The sequence below is a fragment of the Anticarsia gemmatalis genome, chromosome 14 (genome assembly GCF_050436995.1).
Source record: "Anticarsia gemmatalis isolate Benzon Research Colony breed Stoneville strain chromosome 14, ilAntGemm2 primary, whole genome shotgun sequence".
NCBI classification, from domain to species: Eukaryota; Metazoa; Arthropoda; class Insecta; order Lepidoptera; family Erebidae; genus Anticarsia; species Anticarsia gemmatalis.
This window is the reverse complement of record NC_134758.1, coordinates 5,006,655-5,020,184: the sequence shown is the minus strand read 5'-3', so window position 1 is coordinate 5,020,184 and position 13,530 is coordinate 5,006,655. Positions and strand designations below refer to the sequence as shown.

The window sequence follows — 13,530 nt, the reverse complement described above, 5'->3', positions numbered from 1 at the left end:
ATAAATTTTAGTACGAGAAAAGCCAGGTCTATTTATAACGACGTAGTACCACCCACTCGCGCGGAGTTGTCGTGGTCCATGCACAATGGTATTAGTGCATTCCGGGCGGTAAAGCCTCCACTGTAACAGCACAGTCGGAGATCGCCCCCGCAATAACTTGCCTGGGCCTGCTCCAATACGCAACCACCATATAACTTAGACTTTCTAGTATTTACTATGAGCACACTATTTAGCAATTTCATAGCATTTGCTGACTGAGCATGCAATATTCGATAATTTATTGTTGCTTATATATATTACTTATGTAACGTTTTTCATAAACCAAAATGAATAATGAGTTATGGGGTGTTATCGTTTAACTGCTGTCCTATGTAATCAAGTGCTTTTCTAAGAATAACCAGGTTTCTAAGTTTTAAAATCATGTAGATACTTTGACGAAGCCTATTAACTAAAGCACACACACTTCAAACGTGAACACTTCAAATACATATTATGTACCTTCTTACAAAAGAGCACAGTTTCGAAGTGTTAAATTAATTGCTATATTTAGCCTTTTTAGGAAAACCCTTTTTCTTTCTCTCCTGTGGCTCATTATCTACCGATGGGGGGGATGCTCCTTCGTAGCACCAAGACGAATAAACCGACTTGAATGCTGTGTACAATGGTGTACATAACACGTAAACAAGTAACAAAACACACCATTTTGATTTAATATTTTTTATATTTATAATATTTCGTCTTATATTTTCACCAAGCTCACCAACTTAGTTTTTATTTCGTTACAGTGGCAACACGCATGTTGTCGAAATTGTCAGAAACGTCAATATCGCTGCTAATTGCCTATCACTCACAAAAATAAACAAACAATACTACACAAAAACATAACATATTATTGTCTTTTCAAACTATACTTGTTAAGAATTAAACTACTAAGCTTACAATACTTGTGAAGGATGAACTTTGAGTCCGTAATTTCGTTTCTAACAACAGTTACACTTATTAAAATAAGTAAGCCAGTCCTGAAGCCCCATCGGTAAATTTTTTTGTGGTAAATGGTAATCTTGGTAAGTAATGCTTATTAATATATAATGTCAAATTACAAGGACCGATAATATTATTAACTAGCTGACCCGCGCAACTTCGCTTGCGTCACATAAGAATGAATTGGTAATAATTTTACCCGTTTTTGTAACATTTTTCACTGGTACTCTACTGCTATTGGTCGTAGCGTGATGATATATAGCCTATAACCTTCCTCAACAAATAGGCTATTCAACAGTAAATCCAGTAATAGTATCCAATAGTTCTTCAACTCGCACCAATAGTTCCTGAGATTAGTGCTTTCAAACAAACAAACTCTTCAGCTTTATAATATTAGTATAGATGAACGATACTGACATAGTGACACAACACACAATGATTTTCACAAATATTTAGTACTTAAATTAAATCAATGACTCGCCATGATTATGTTATTCTCATTTTTTGTTATCGTTGGATAATAGAGATTATGCAATCAGTAAATAAGAATTTGAATTGACACTGCAAGTTACCATAATGTGGTAAACATTGGCAGCAAGAGCAGTGAAATACAAAATACTTGGTAACTAGGCGCTTGGTACTTTTAGTTTCGTAATACTAGGCATATTAAAATAGTTTTTCTATAATCTGAACTAAACAGCTACTTCTTTTCTAATTGTTATTGTTATAGCCTATATTTTTATAAAGCTTAAAATATATTGTATAATAAGCTTTAACAGTACTTTATATTAAAACTTAAAAAAAAAACTTAATTAAGGTATAATATTTTCAAGTAATTTTGATATATGCCACCATTATCATGATTATCGAAGCTAATAATGCAGAAGTGGCATGACAGTTGTATTATTTTATCCTCAACAGTTCGGTGCACTTATATGGCTATCCATCATTCAGCCAGTCTGTATTTAGCCAGTCTTTATTATCAATATAAAAAGCTACACATTTATTTCAGACATGGCAACAGTTACAATAGAAAAAGGAACTCTACAAGGAGGCAAGTCCAAAACTGAGAATGGATTTGAATATTTTGAGTTTATGGGAATACCATATGCTAAACCACCCATTGGCGAGTTACGATTTAAGGTATGTCTCTCAACTACACATTCCTCATGACTTAAGAATACTTAGTCATTAACAATATGTTAACTTTTCACCATTGTATTAACTTATACTAATATTTAATCTATTACCCACAGAGCCCTCAACCACCAGAGCCATGGGATGGAGTAAGAGATGCCACAACAACCAGCCCTGATAATATATCCTGTCAAATGCACTTACAATCTGGTAATATAATTGGTAGTGAAGATTGCCTCTACCTTAATGTCTACACACCAGAAATACCAAGTGCCAATTCAAAATTAAAACCTGTTATGGTATTGGCTCATGGAGGAGGATTTGTTGCCGGTAATGGAATACTGAAGCATGAAACTGGACCAGATTACTTAATTGAGCATGATGTGATTCTTGTAACTTTCAACTACCGGTTGGGCCCTCTAGGATTCCTAAACCTAGGACTACCGGAAGCAGCTGGCAACATGGGACTCAAAGATTTTGTTAGAACTCTTCAATGGGTACAAAGAAACATAAAAAAATTTGGTGGAGACAAAGATAATGTAACTATTATTGGAGTAAGCGCAGGCTCTGCTGCATGCGAGTATCTCACAGTGTCTCCTTTAGCAAAAGGACTTTTTCACAAATGCATTCTACAGTCTGGTTCTTGTCTAAATAACTGGGCCATGAATGAACAACCTCAGGTAATGGCAGCGCAACTTGCTGAAGAATTGGGCTATACTGGACAGAATGATGACCTATCTGCTATACACACATATTTATTAAATGCTCCAGCAGCGGCTTTAACAGGTCTAGCTTTCAAAATGATAGGAAAATCCAAATCCAAACATCTTTTCTTAGGATTTGGGCCTACTAGGGAGCATGACTTTGGAAATGGTGACTTATTTTTTAAAGATTATGGTTATGGGTTGTTAAAAGAAGGTAAATTCAGTGAAGTGCCTATACTTAAAGGATTTTGTAGTAATGAAGGTGTTTACGCCAACATAAGGAAACCCCATGCGGTAAAAGAATTAACGGAAACAAAATCCTTTGTTGAATGTTGGTCCTACAGACTTGATGATAGTGACATTAAAAGTTATAATCCACAACTTGTAACTGTTTATGTAGACAACGCAAATGCTAATGAAGACATAGAACCAGCAGCTAAGTTCTATGGCGATCTGAGCTTTATTTCTGGAATTTGTATTGGCGCAAAGTTACAAAGTAAAAAAGTTCCCGTTTACTTGTACAGATTCTGTTACGACGGAAATCTAAATAAGTTCAAAGCCACGTTTGGGTTGAAGACTCCGGGAGCTGCTCACTGTGACGAAGGTGGTTACCTTCTACGTCTTGCTGTTGTAGCCAATAAAGTACCTGATGAAGCTGACTTGTTAATGAGGAAGAGATTAACTAAAATGTGGACAAATTTCGCTAAAACAAGGTAAATCTAGTTAGGCAGTGAGTTTCCTAAACTTATTAAAAAAATACCTTGTAACTTAATCTTCAAACGAACATAACTTTATTTTTATTGATTACAGTAGAAACAATAACGTTAATGTTTTTGTGATTTTGTTTTAGCAACCCCACGCCAGAAGATTGCGCAGAGCTCCCAACAAAGTGGCCACTTTTCACAGCAGAATCAAAGCAATACCTAAATATTGACAAAGAAATTACCATTGAAGCAGACTATGAGCCAGAGAAGATGTCTATTTTCGAACAGATTTATGATAAATACGAAAGCAAATGAATTTGAAGGTCAGATATAATTTCATAAATCGGTTTCTGAAATATCAATAATAATAGTTGATTCATTGTACCTAAGTAGTTTCTATGTGAATAATTTATTTTAATTAAACTTTATTCGTTTATAAAATTTGACTTTTATATTTCTATCATATTACCTATCTACTTTATCTTTTATTATGTAATAGATACATAATCTTAAAAAACGTAGGTAACGTAGGTTCGTGTTTAGGCGTGTTATTTACATAAAATATTGAGGTAGGTTCGGAAACAGTAGAGCAAGAATCTATAGTAAACTCTGTATGTTCGTCTGTTTGTTCACGGTAATACAGAACGGATTTTCATGAACTTAATTTTGTAGATGTAAAAGTGTTATTTCTATACAAATATTCTTGTGGCGATTGAAAGTTCAGCTGCAAACATGTTTCCGCCTAGATAAACATTATTTGATCTCCGGAATGGCTGAACCGCTCGATAGACACTGAAAAATAAAGCAGATTACTTTTTTTTGAAAACCCGACTACTTTTTCTTGAATTAGTCAATCAGAGTAATGCGCTGTAATTCTATATTATTTTTACTGTAACACGTTATATTTGTAAATTACTCACCTTTGCTTACTTAACCCCTTCACAACGTGTTAGTTCCTAGCGAATGGCAACAATTATTAGCGACGTCACTTATCGCAGTCAGCCGCTGTCAGCCAGACACGTCAAAAGAAAGAGGTCATAATATGACAGCAGCTATGTAAACAATCGGATTTTTCCATTTTATGTTAACGTTTATTTAATTATTTATTCCAAACTAAACTCTGACTGACGACTTCGTGATAATACTTAATTACAGTGGTTTCCATTAGCTAGTATAAGTTTAATTCGCATTTATAAAACCGTTAATCCAGAAGTGAATAGTGTAAGTTAACCTGAAAGCAATGCCGGTTGCGTGAGGTTTATTATTGTGATGAAATATTACATGAAGTGAAAATTGAATCAGTTATTTTATCTCGGTTTCGTTTTCATGGAAGTGTCTAATTAAACTGAGTACAAGTACTAGTTATCGATTTGTATACAAACTTTTGTAGTGCGAATTGTGATAAATCAGACAGGCGTTTCCGGCTATTTACAATAATTGCGCAACTGCGAAAAAATAAGTATGAACTTTCTGTGCAACCGACATCCAGTGTCCAGTGAGCTTTGGTAGTGACTAGTAGTGACAACAATAGTGAAATATTTTGGTGAGTACACACCTAATACCTTGAAGAATTGACTAATACAAAATAATGGATAGTTCTTTTTTCTAGAAAAAAACTGAAGTAATAACTATTCGGAACTTAATTTAAGCGATTTTTCTTATTCAGGCCATCAATAATAATAATTATCCCCCTATTTTACCTGATAATATTATTTTCTTTATTTAATCAGTGTACTTTTTTATACAATGTACTAAACAGAATTTGTCATAGTTTAATAGTAATTAAATTATTTTTATTTATAAAATAATGTTATTCATGGAAAATTAAATATGTACTTTTAACCCCCGGTTTAATTTAATTTTGAAACTTTTAAACCTGGTTAATGTTGAAACTCATACAAAAAACACACTATTGAATAGATAAACTACTACTTTAATGTACTCAGAAACCGGGGGTAAGTGTTTTAATCACTAGATTTTTATTTCTCTGAAAATTTTGTTTCCAAGTTTAAAACTTATTTCATTATTTTTTTTACTTAAGGTAATCATGGCGACTGTAAAAATATCACAAGGCACTTTACAAGGTGGTAAAGCCACAACAGAAAGTGGATTTGAGTATTATGAATTTTTGGGAATACCATATGCTAAGCCTCCTGTTGACGAGCTACGATTTAAGGTGAGTGTTTATTTTTATTTAAACTATACTGAATTACTAAACCCATAATAAGGAAAACTTCTACTCCTTAATAAAATTATACTCTACAATATTTGGATATAATTTGCTACAAAGATAATGTTGTTGGTAACCAATCACTAATTACTATAAAATTACCAGATAGCCATTTTTCTAAATTGAACACTCCTTAATAATTCTCATAACCACAACCAAAGGCAATGTCTTCTCAGACTGTTGTATATTTCTTTGTTTTGGAATTTCAATTCAGTGCAACAATTGCACAATATTTCTTAAAGATAAGTAACATACTGTGTAAATATCAATACAATGTTCTTGTAAAGGAACTATGTATTTATCTGGGAGACATTAACTATTATTATATTTTTTAAATTTTCAATTCAGTGCAACAATTGCACAACATTTCTTTAAGATAAGTAACATCCCACGTTAATATCAATTCAATGTTCTTGTTACTATGTATTTATCTGGGAGACATTATTATTATATTTTTTTAATTTTCAATTCAGTGCAACAATTGCACAACATTTCTTCAAGATACGTAACATACTGTGTAAATATCAGTACAATGTTCTTGTAACTATGTATTTATCTGGGAGACATTGTTATTATATTTTTTAAATTTTCAATTCAGTGCAACAATTGCACAACATTTCTTTAAGATAAGTAACATCCCACGTTAATATGAATTCAATGTTCTTGTTACTATGTATTTATCTGGGAGACATTATTATCTTTATCAAACATATTATTATCTGCTGCAGATGTTGGCACTTCCTATCAAGTCACATTAAGTACCATATAGTATATTAAATACCCAAGAGTAAATCAAAGTTAAACATGCTATAATATATTTTTTAACAGACTCCACAATATCCAGAGCCATGGGAAGGAGTAAGAGATGCTACAAAAGTAGACCCTAAGAATATACCATGTCAAATGGACTTCAATCTTGGCAAAGTAATAGGCAGTGAAGATTGTCTTTATCTCAATGTTTACACACCACAAACACTATCATCTGATTCAAAATTAAAACCAGTCATGGTATTTTCTCATGGAGGAGGATTCATTACTGGGAATGGAATATTAAAAGAAGAAAATGGTCCAGATTACCTAATAGAAAATGATGTTGTTATTGTGACAATTAACTATAGATTAGGACCTTTTGGCTTTCTATTCTTAGAATTACCAGAGGCAGGTGGCAATATGGGGCTTAAAGACCATGTTAAAGCTCTTCAGTGGGTACAAAATAATATAGAACATTTTGGTGGAGATAAAGATAATGTAACTATTTTTGGAGTAGAGGCAGGGGCAGCTGCATGTGAATACCTTATGGTGTCTCCTGCTGGCAAAGGACTTTTCCACAGATGCATCATGCAGTCCGGGTCCGCAATGAATAACTGGGCCAATAATACTCCTCGTGAAGCTAAGAAAATGGCTTTCAAACTAGCAGAGAAATTGGGGTACACTGGAGAGGATGACCAGCTAACAGCTATACAAAGATATTTATTTAAGTGCTCTGCAGAGGATTTAATTAGTGCAGCTTCTAAAGTGGTGGAAGAAAAAGATACCAAGTATTTATTTAATGGTTTTATCCCCAACAAGGAACAGGACTTTGGGAATGGTGAAGTTTTTATGAAATATGGTCCTGAGCCATATGGATATTTAAAAAGAGGAGAATTTAATCATGTGCCTGTACTTAAGGGATTTTGTAATAACGAAGGAATAGCGGCTAAACTAGAGAAACCAAATGCAATCAAAGAGTTGGCTGAGAATAAGACCTTTACTGATTGTTGGGCATATATCCTTGAAGATGATGATGTTAAAAGTTTTGATCCACAACTTGTGACTGCATATATTGACAACGCAAAACCTGGTGAAAACGTGGAAGACGCTGCTGTTAGGTTTTATGGTGACTTGAGCTTCATTTCCGGGATTTGGTTAGGTGCAAAAGCTAAAAGTAAAAACATTCCCGTCTACATGTACAAATTCTGTTACGACGGCAACCTAAACTTCTTTAAGACTAAGCACGGGCTCGACATTGAAGGAGCTGCTCACAGTGACGAAGTTGGTTACCTCTTACGTCATTCTGCTTTAACTGATAAAGTACCTGATGAAGCTGACATTTCAATGAGGAAGAAGATGACAAAAATGTGGACTAATTTCGCTAAAACGGGGTAAGTTTTTAGAGATACTCTTAATAAAATTTATCCCATTAATGTCCCACTGCTGGGCAAGGGTCTCCTCCCGTAATGAGGGAGGGGTTAGGCCTTGAGTAATAAGCTTAACCATTATTTCTTTCTCAAGTAACTAACTAAGTAGTTCATAATCATACAAACGCAATAAACCGGAAATCTGTAATACATCTTATTTCTCATTCTAGTAGGTACAAATGAAAAAAAAACCATTGATAAACGATAAATAATCTTTGTCTTGACACAATATACTTAGATAATGTTACTCACTTCCTTAATGCTTTCAAATAATCCTCTTTATCCATTAATGGTCTAGTGGAAGGATGTGACGAGACCGATAATGAAATCAGCTGACAGTGGAAAATAACACCTTTCCAAAACCATTCAATTCCATAAATGTATGCATTGCCAGCACTGCGTATTTTTTAAACGGACGGCGAATTTAAAATTTCTCGCCTATAACTTACGTAATACATTAAACAAAACTTAAATAGGTCATACACAAAACAGCCTTTGCGGTTTCCATTATTCAAGAAAATCGTGGTGAACCTCTTACACAGTGAAGATGACTAATTGAACGAAATGGTACTAGAAAAAACGTACAGTATTGGGTTATTAATTTTAGTGAAGGTTAATTTTATCGTTCCTATAGGTTTGTTAACGGAAATGGCATATCTCTGAACGGTGATACAATATGACAAGATAATGTTGTTAAACAATGCTAATAGTATCTATAAGTACATAAATTATTAACGATATTGATTCCCATTCTCGAACCGTAAGCAGTTCTTTACCTACAGCTTCGAAGGCCGGTGCCCAATAAAATATAAAACCAAAAAGAATCATTGAATTATTAACCAATATTAATCAAGGGGTTTTCTCCCGGCCTAATTGAATTCCATTGAATCTGATTTGGCCTTAAACATAAGGTGGATTGTCATTTTGAATTTAAGATCGATGAGGCATGATTTAAGAACCAAACCCATGATATCATAGCAGAGAAAATAATGCCGTGCTGACCATAAATACTAGAAGTCAATTACTTAAAATAATTATTATTATGAACGCATTAAATACAACATTTTTAAATATTAGTCTTTGATTTCAGAAACCCTACACCGGAAGATTGTCCAGAGTTACCAATACAGTGGCCTTTATACAAACCAGACACAAAGCAATATCTTAATATTGACAGAGAATTTACCATCGAAGCAGACTATGAGCCCGTCAAGATGTTTATATTTGAACAAACTTATCATAAATACGAAAAAGAATACTGGGTTCGAAGAGGGGCTTTGGAATACGACCACACGTGGGATTTTCATTACAGTTTTGTCTGTCAATGGAATGTTCGACATTGTGAAATTCACGACGGGCCTTTACCAGAAACTACATAAAAGGTGAAATAAATACCTTAACGATTATAAAATATTATTGAACTCTGAAGATGGAAATAGATTGAGCATTTTTAGGAAAATTAGGCGTTAGCCATATGAAAATATTTTTATTATGACACAGCTGTTAATTTAATCAGATTAAAATAAATCTTATATTCGTGTTGTGAAACAATTTATTATATGTATTATGTTGTCATTTATTAAATTTTATTTTGAATAAATATATTTAACATCATTTTCGTTTTTTATTAATATTAAACACCTCATTAGTCCTAACTTCTATACTAGAGTTTATAATGCTCAAGATCGAAATACCTATGTAGATCTAATCTCAGCACTTTTACCTCAGAAATTTTCGCTACTAGCTAAATACCTGTAGAGCGTTTTCCTAACACTATCGACTATCAACAAATTCTGCATGAAGAACAAATCAGTGCCTCAGGCGTATTTTACAATGACTAGTTCATAAACATTAAAGTTAATCAGGATTTTATTTTTATTTAGTGATTCATTTTCGTACAGGTATCCAGTATTATTTGTCTCAGGAAGTGGCATATCACTTAGCGATAAAAAAGATATATTCTGATGTTATCCAAGCGTAACAGTAAGTAGGTACCTAGCTCTATGTGGTAGGTATAGGCGGCATATGTGTTCCATACAAAATTTAAAGAAGTACAAATGTACCACTATTTCACCAAACTCTTTTTAAAATATATTTAAATAAGTTTTGACCAAATCCACAAGTTACCTAAGTTTTATTTGGAAACATAAAACTTAGGTAACTTGTGGAAATTGGCTTTTGGAAACAGCGGCAACACTAAAATTGACGGAATTGTCAGAAACGTCAATATCCCCGACCTTTGTCTGTCACCAGTGTCACTGGCAAAAATAAACAAAAAAAGCTACATAAAAACAGATTCAATATATATTATTATTGTCTTTTCGAATCTATACTTGTTAAGAATTAAACTGCCTTCCTACCTTCCTAAGCTTACAATACTTGTGAAGAATGAACTTTGAGTCCGTTATCTCGTTTCCAATAACTATTATACTTATTGAAATAAGTAAACCAGTTCTGAAACCCCATCGGTAAATTATTGTAGTAATCTTGGTAAGTAATGCTTATATTATATAATTTCAAATTACAGAGACCGATAATTTTATTAATGAACGATACTGAATCATTGTGACACAACACAATAATTTTCACAAATATTAAGTACTTAAAGTAAATCAATGACTCACCATGATTATGTTGTTCATCTTTTTTGTTATCATTGGATAATAGAGATTACGCAATCAGTAAATAAGTAGTTGATTTGACACTGCAAGTTACCATAATGCGGTAAACATTGGCAGCAAGAGCAGTGAAATACAAAATACTTGGTAACTAGTTGCTTGGCTCTTTTAGTTTAGTAATACAGGGCATATTAACATCGTTTAACTAAAAAGCTACTTACTTTCTAATTATTATTGTTATAGCCTACAATTTTCTATAAAGCTTATTAAAATTTAAAGAAAAATCTCAATTAAAGGTAGGTATATTGTTTTCAAGGAGTTTTGATTTATTTCATTGTGTCACCATTATCATGATTATCAAGTCTAATAATGCAGAAATGGCATGACAATTGTAATTAAATGTGAATTATTTTATCCTCAATAGTTTGGTACACTTATATGGCTATCCATCATTCAGTCAGTCTTTATTATAAATATAAAATAGTACACATTTATTTCAGAAATGGCAACTGTTACAATAGAACAAGGAACTCTACAAGGAGGCAAATCCAAAACTGAGAATGGATTTGAATATTTTGAGTTTATGGGAGTACCATATGCTAAACCACCTGTTGGCGAGTTACGATTTAAGGTATGTCTCTTAAGCACACATCTTTTCATGACTTTAGAATATAGTTGATTAAATGTATGTGAATTATTAAAATTTTACTTATATACTTATTTCTCTCAGAGTCCTCAACCACCAGAGCCATGGGATGGAGTAAGAGATGCAACTACATCCAGCCCTGATAATATATCCTGTCAAATGCACTTTCAATCTGGTAAAATAATTGGTAGTGAAGATTGCCTCTACCTTAATGTCTACACACCAGAAATACCAAATGCTAATTCAAAATTAAAACCTGTTATGGTATTGGCTCATGGAGGAGGATTTGTTGCTGGTAATGGAATACTGAAGCATGAAACTGGGCCAGATTACTTAATTGAGAATGATGTGATTCTTGTTACTTTCAACTACCGGTTGGGGCCATTGGGATTCTTGAACCTAGGACTACCAGAAGCAGCTGGCAACATGGGACTCAAAGATTTTGTTAGAACTCTTCAATGGGTACAGAGTAATATAGAAAAATTTGGTGGAGACAAAGATAATGTAACTGTTATTGGAGTAAGCGCAGGCTCTGCTGCATGCGAGTATCTCACAGTGTCTCCTTTAGCTAAAGGACTTTTTCACAAATGCATTCTACAGTCTGGTTCTTGTCTAAATAACTGGGCCATGAATGAACAACCTCAGGTAATGGCAGCACAACTTGCTGAAGAATTGGGCTATACTGGACAGAATGATGACCTATCTGCTATACACACATATTTATTAAATGCTCCAGCTGCGGCTTTAACGGGTCTAGCTTTTAAATTGATTGGAAAATCCAAATCCAAACATCTTTTCTTCGGATTTGGGCCTACCAAGGAGCATGACTTTGGAAATGGGGACTTATTCTTGAAAGATTATGGTTATGGGTTGTTAAAAGAAGGTAAATTCAGTGAAGTGCCTATACTTAAAGGATATTGTAGTAATGAAGGTGTTTTAGCCAACATCACGAAACCCCATGGTGTAAAAGAATTAACGGAAACCAAATCCTTTGTTGATTGCTGGTCCTACAAACTTGATGATAGTGACATTAAAAGTTATAATCCACAACTTGTAACTGCTTATGTAGACAACGCAAATGCTGATGAAGAGATAGAACCAGCAGTTAAGTTCTATGGCGATCTGAGCTTCATTTCTGGAATTTGTATTGGCGCAAAGTTACAAAGTAAAAAAGTTCCCGTTTACTTGTACAGATTCTGTTACGACGGAAATCTAAATAACTTCAAAGCCATGTTTGGGTTGAAGACTTCAGGAGCTGGTCACTGTGACGAAGTTGGTTACCTTCTACGTCTTGCTATTGTAGCCAATAAAGTACCTGATGAAGCTGACTTGTTAATGAGGAAGAGATTAACTAAAATGTGGACAAATTTCGCTAAAACAAGGTAAGTCTAGTTAGGCAGTGAGTTTCCTAAACTTAATAAAAAATTACCAACTTAATCTTCAAACCAACATAACTTTATTTTTATTGATTACAGTAGAAACAATAATTTTAATGTTTTTGTGATTTTGCTTTAGCAACCCCACGCCAGAAGATTGCGCAGAGCTCCCAACAAAGTGGCCAGTTTTCACAGCAGAATCAAAGCAATACCTAAATATTGACAAAGAAATTACCATCGAAGCAGACTATGAGCCCGAGAAGATGTCTATTTTCGAACAGATTTATGATAAATACGAAAGCAATTGAATTTGAAGGTCAGATATAATTTCATAAATTGGTTTCGAAAATATCAATAACTATAGTTGATTAATTGTAAGTAGTTTCTATGTGAATAATTTATTTTCATTAAACTTTACTCGTTTATAAAATTTGGCTTTTATTTTGCTATCTTATTACCTTTTATTCTAGATCTCTTTGTGAGATTTTATCTTTTATTATCTAACTATCTTTTACCCGCGACTTCGTCCGCCACCTGAATTTTACCATGGGAATGCGTCATTTTTCCGGGTAAAAAGTACCCTTTGTCCTCTCTAGGGTATCAAAATATCTCCATACCAATGCAAATTGGTTCAGTAGTTTATGCGTGATTGAGCAAAAGACAGACAGAGCTACTAGCAGCATTTATAATATTAATATACTAGAGATATATCATAATAGGTCGGGGAAAAAGTCTTCGCATTATAGTGCTTATGTATGAACTTGTAATAAAATCTCTTTGGCTTCAAGAATCACAAATGAGTACACGGTTCATTTGGTTTCTTTCAGTGAGCTCGTGAGGTACCCAAATATCGAGTTTTTTTTGTGTAGAGAAAAGATTATATTTATAACAAGTTCATACATACTATAATACGAAAATACTTTTTCCCCGACCTAATAAGTAGGTATATAGATTATC

General features: G+C 33.5%; 2 protein-coding genes across 4 annotated transcripts; both read left to right on the top strand.

Moving 5' to 3' along the window:
* Positions 1–723: 723 nt before the first annotated feature.
* On the top strand, positions 724–9,547 carry LOC142978594 (uncharacterized). The gene is made up of 8 exons (XM_076123096.1): positions 724–1,064; positions 1,994–2,124; positions 2,238–3,535; positions 3,673–3,833; positions 4,737–4,747; positions 5,568–5,702; positions 6,585–7,897; positions 9,024–9,547. The coding sequence occupies exons 2-8, from the start codon at positions 1,996–1,998 to the stop codon at positions 9,310–9,312; spliced, it is 3,336 nt and encodes a 1,111-aa protein (XP_075979211.1). The 5' UTR covers positions 724–1,064; positions 1,994–1,995; the 3' UTR covers positions 9,313–9,547.
* Positions 9,548–10,130: 583 nt separating this feature from the next.
* On the top strand, positions 10,131–13,070 carry LOC142978233 (juvenile hormone esterase-like). Of its 3 annotated transcripts, none has more exons than XM_076122583.1 (4): positions 10,131–10,423; positions 11,052–11,182; positions 11,282–12,579; positions 12,713–13,070. In XM_076122583.1, exons 2-4 carry the CDS (start codon positions 11,054–11,056, stop codon positions 12,879–12,881), a joined length of 1,596 nt encoding a protein of 531 aa, XP_075978698.1. In that variant the 5' UTR covers positions 10,131–10,423; positions 11,052–11,053; the 3' UTR covers positions 12,882–13,070. The 3 variants fall into 3 exon arrangements, with proteins under 3 accessions (XP_075978698.1, XP_075978697.1, XP_075978699.1); XM_076122582.1 differs by lacking the exon at positions 10,131–10,423 and adding an exon at positions 10,590–10,698; XM_076122584.1 differs by lacking the exon at positions 10,131–10,423 and adding an exon at positions 10,709–10,847.
* The last annotated feature ends 460 nt before the right edge of the window (positions 13,071–13,530 follow it).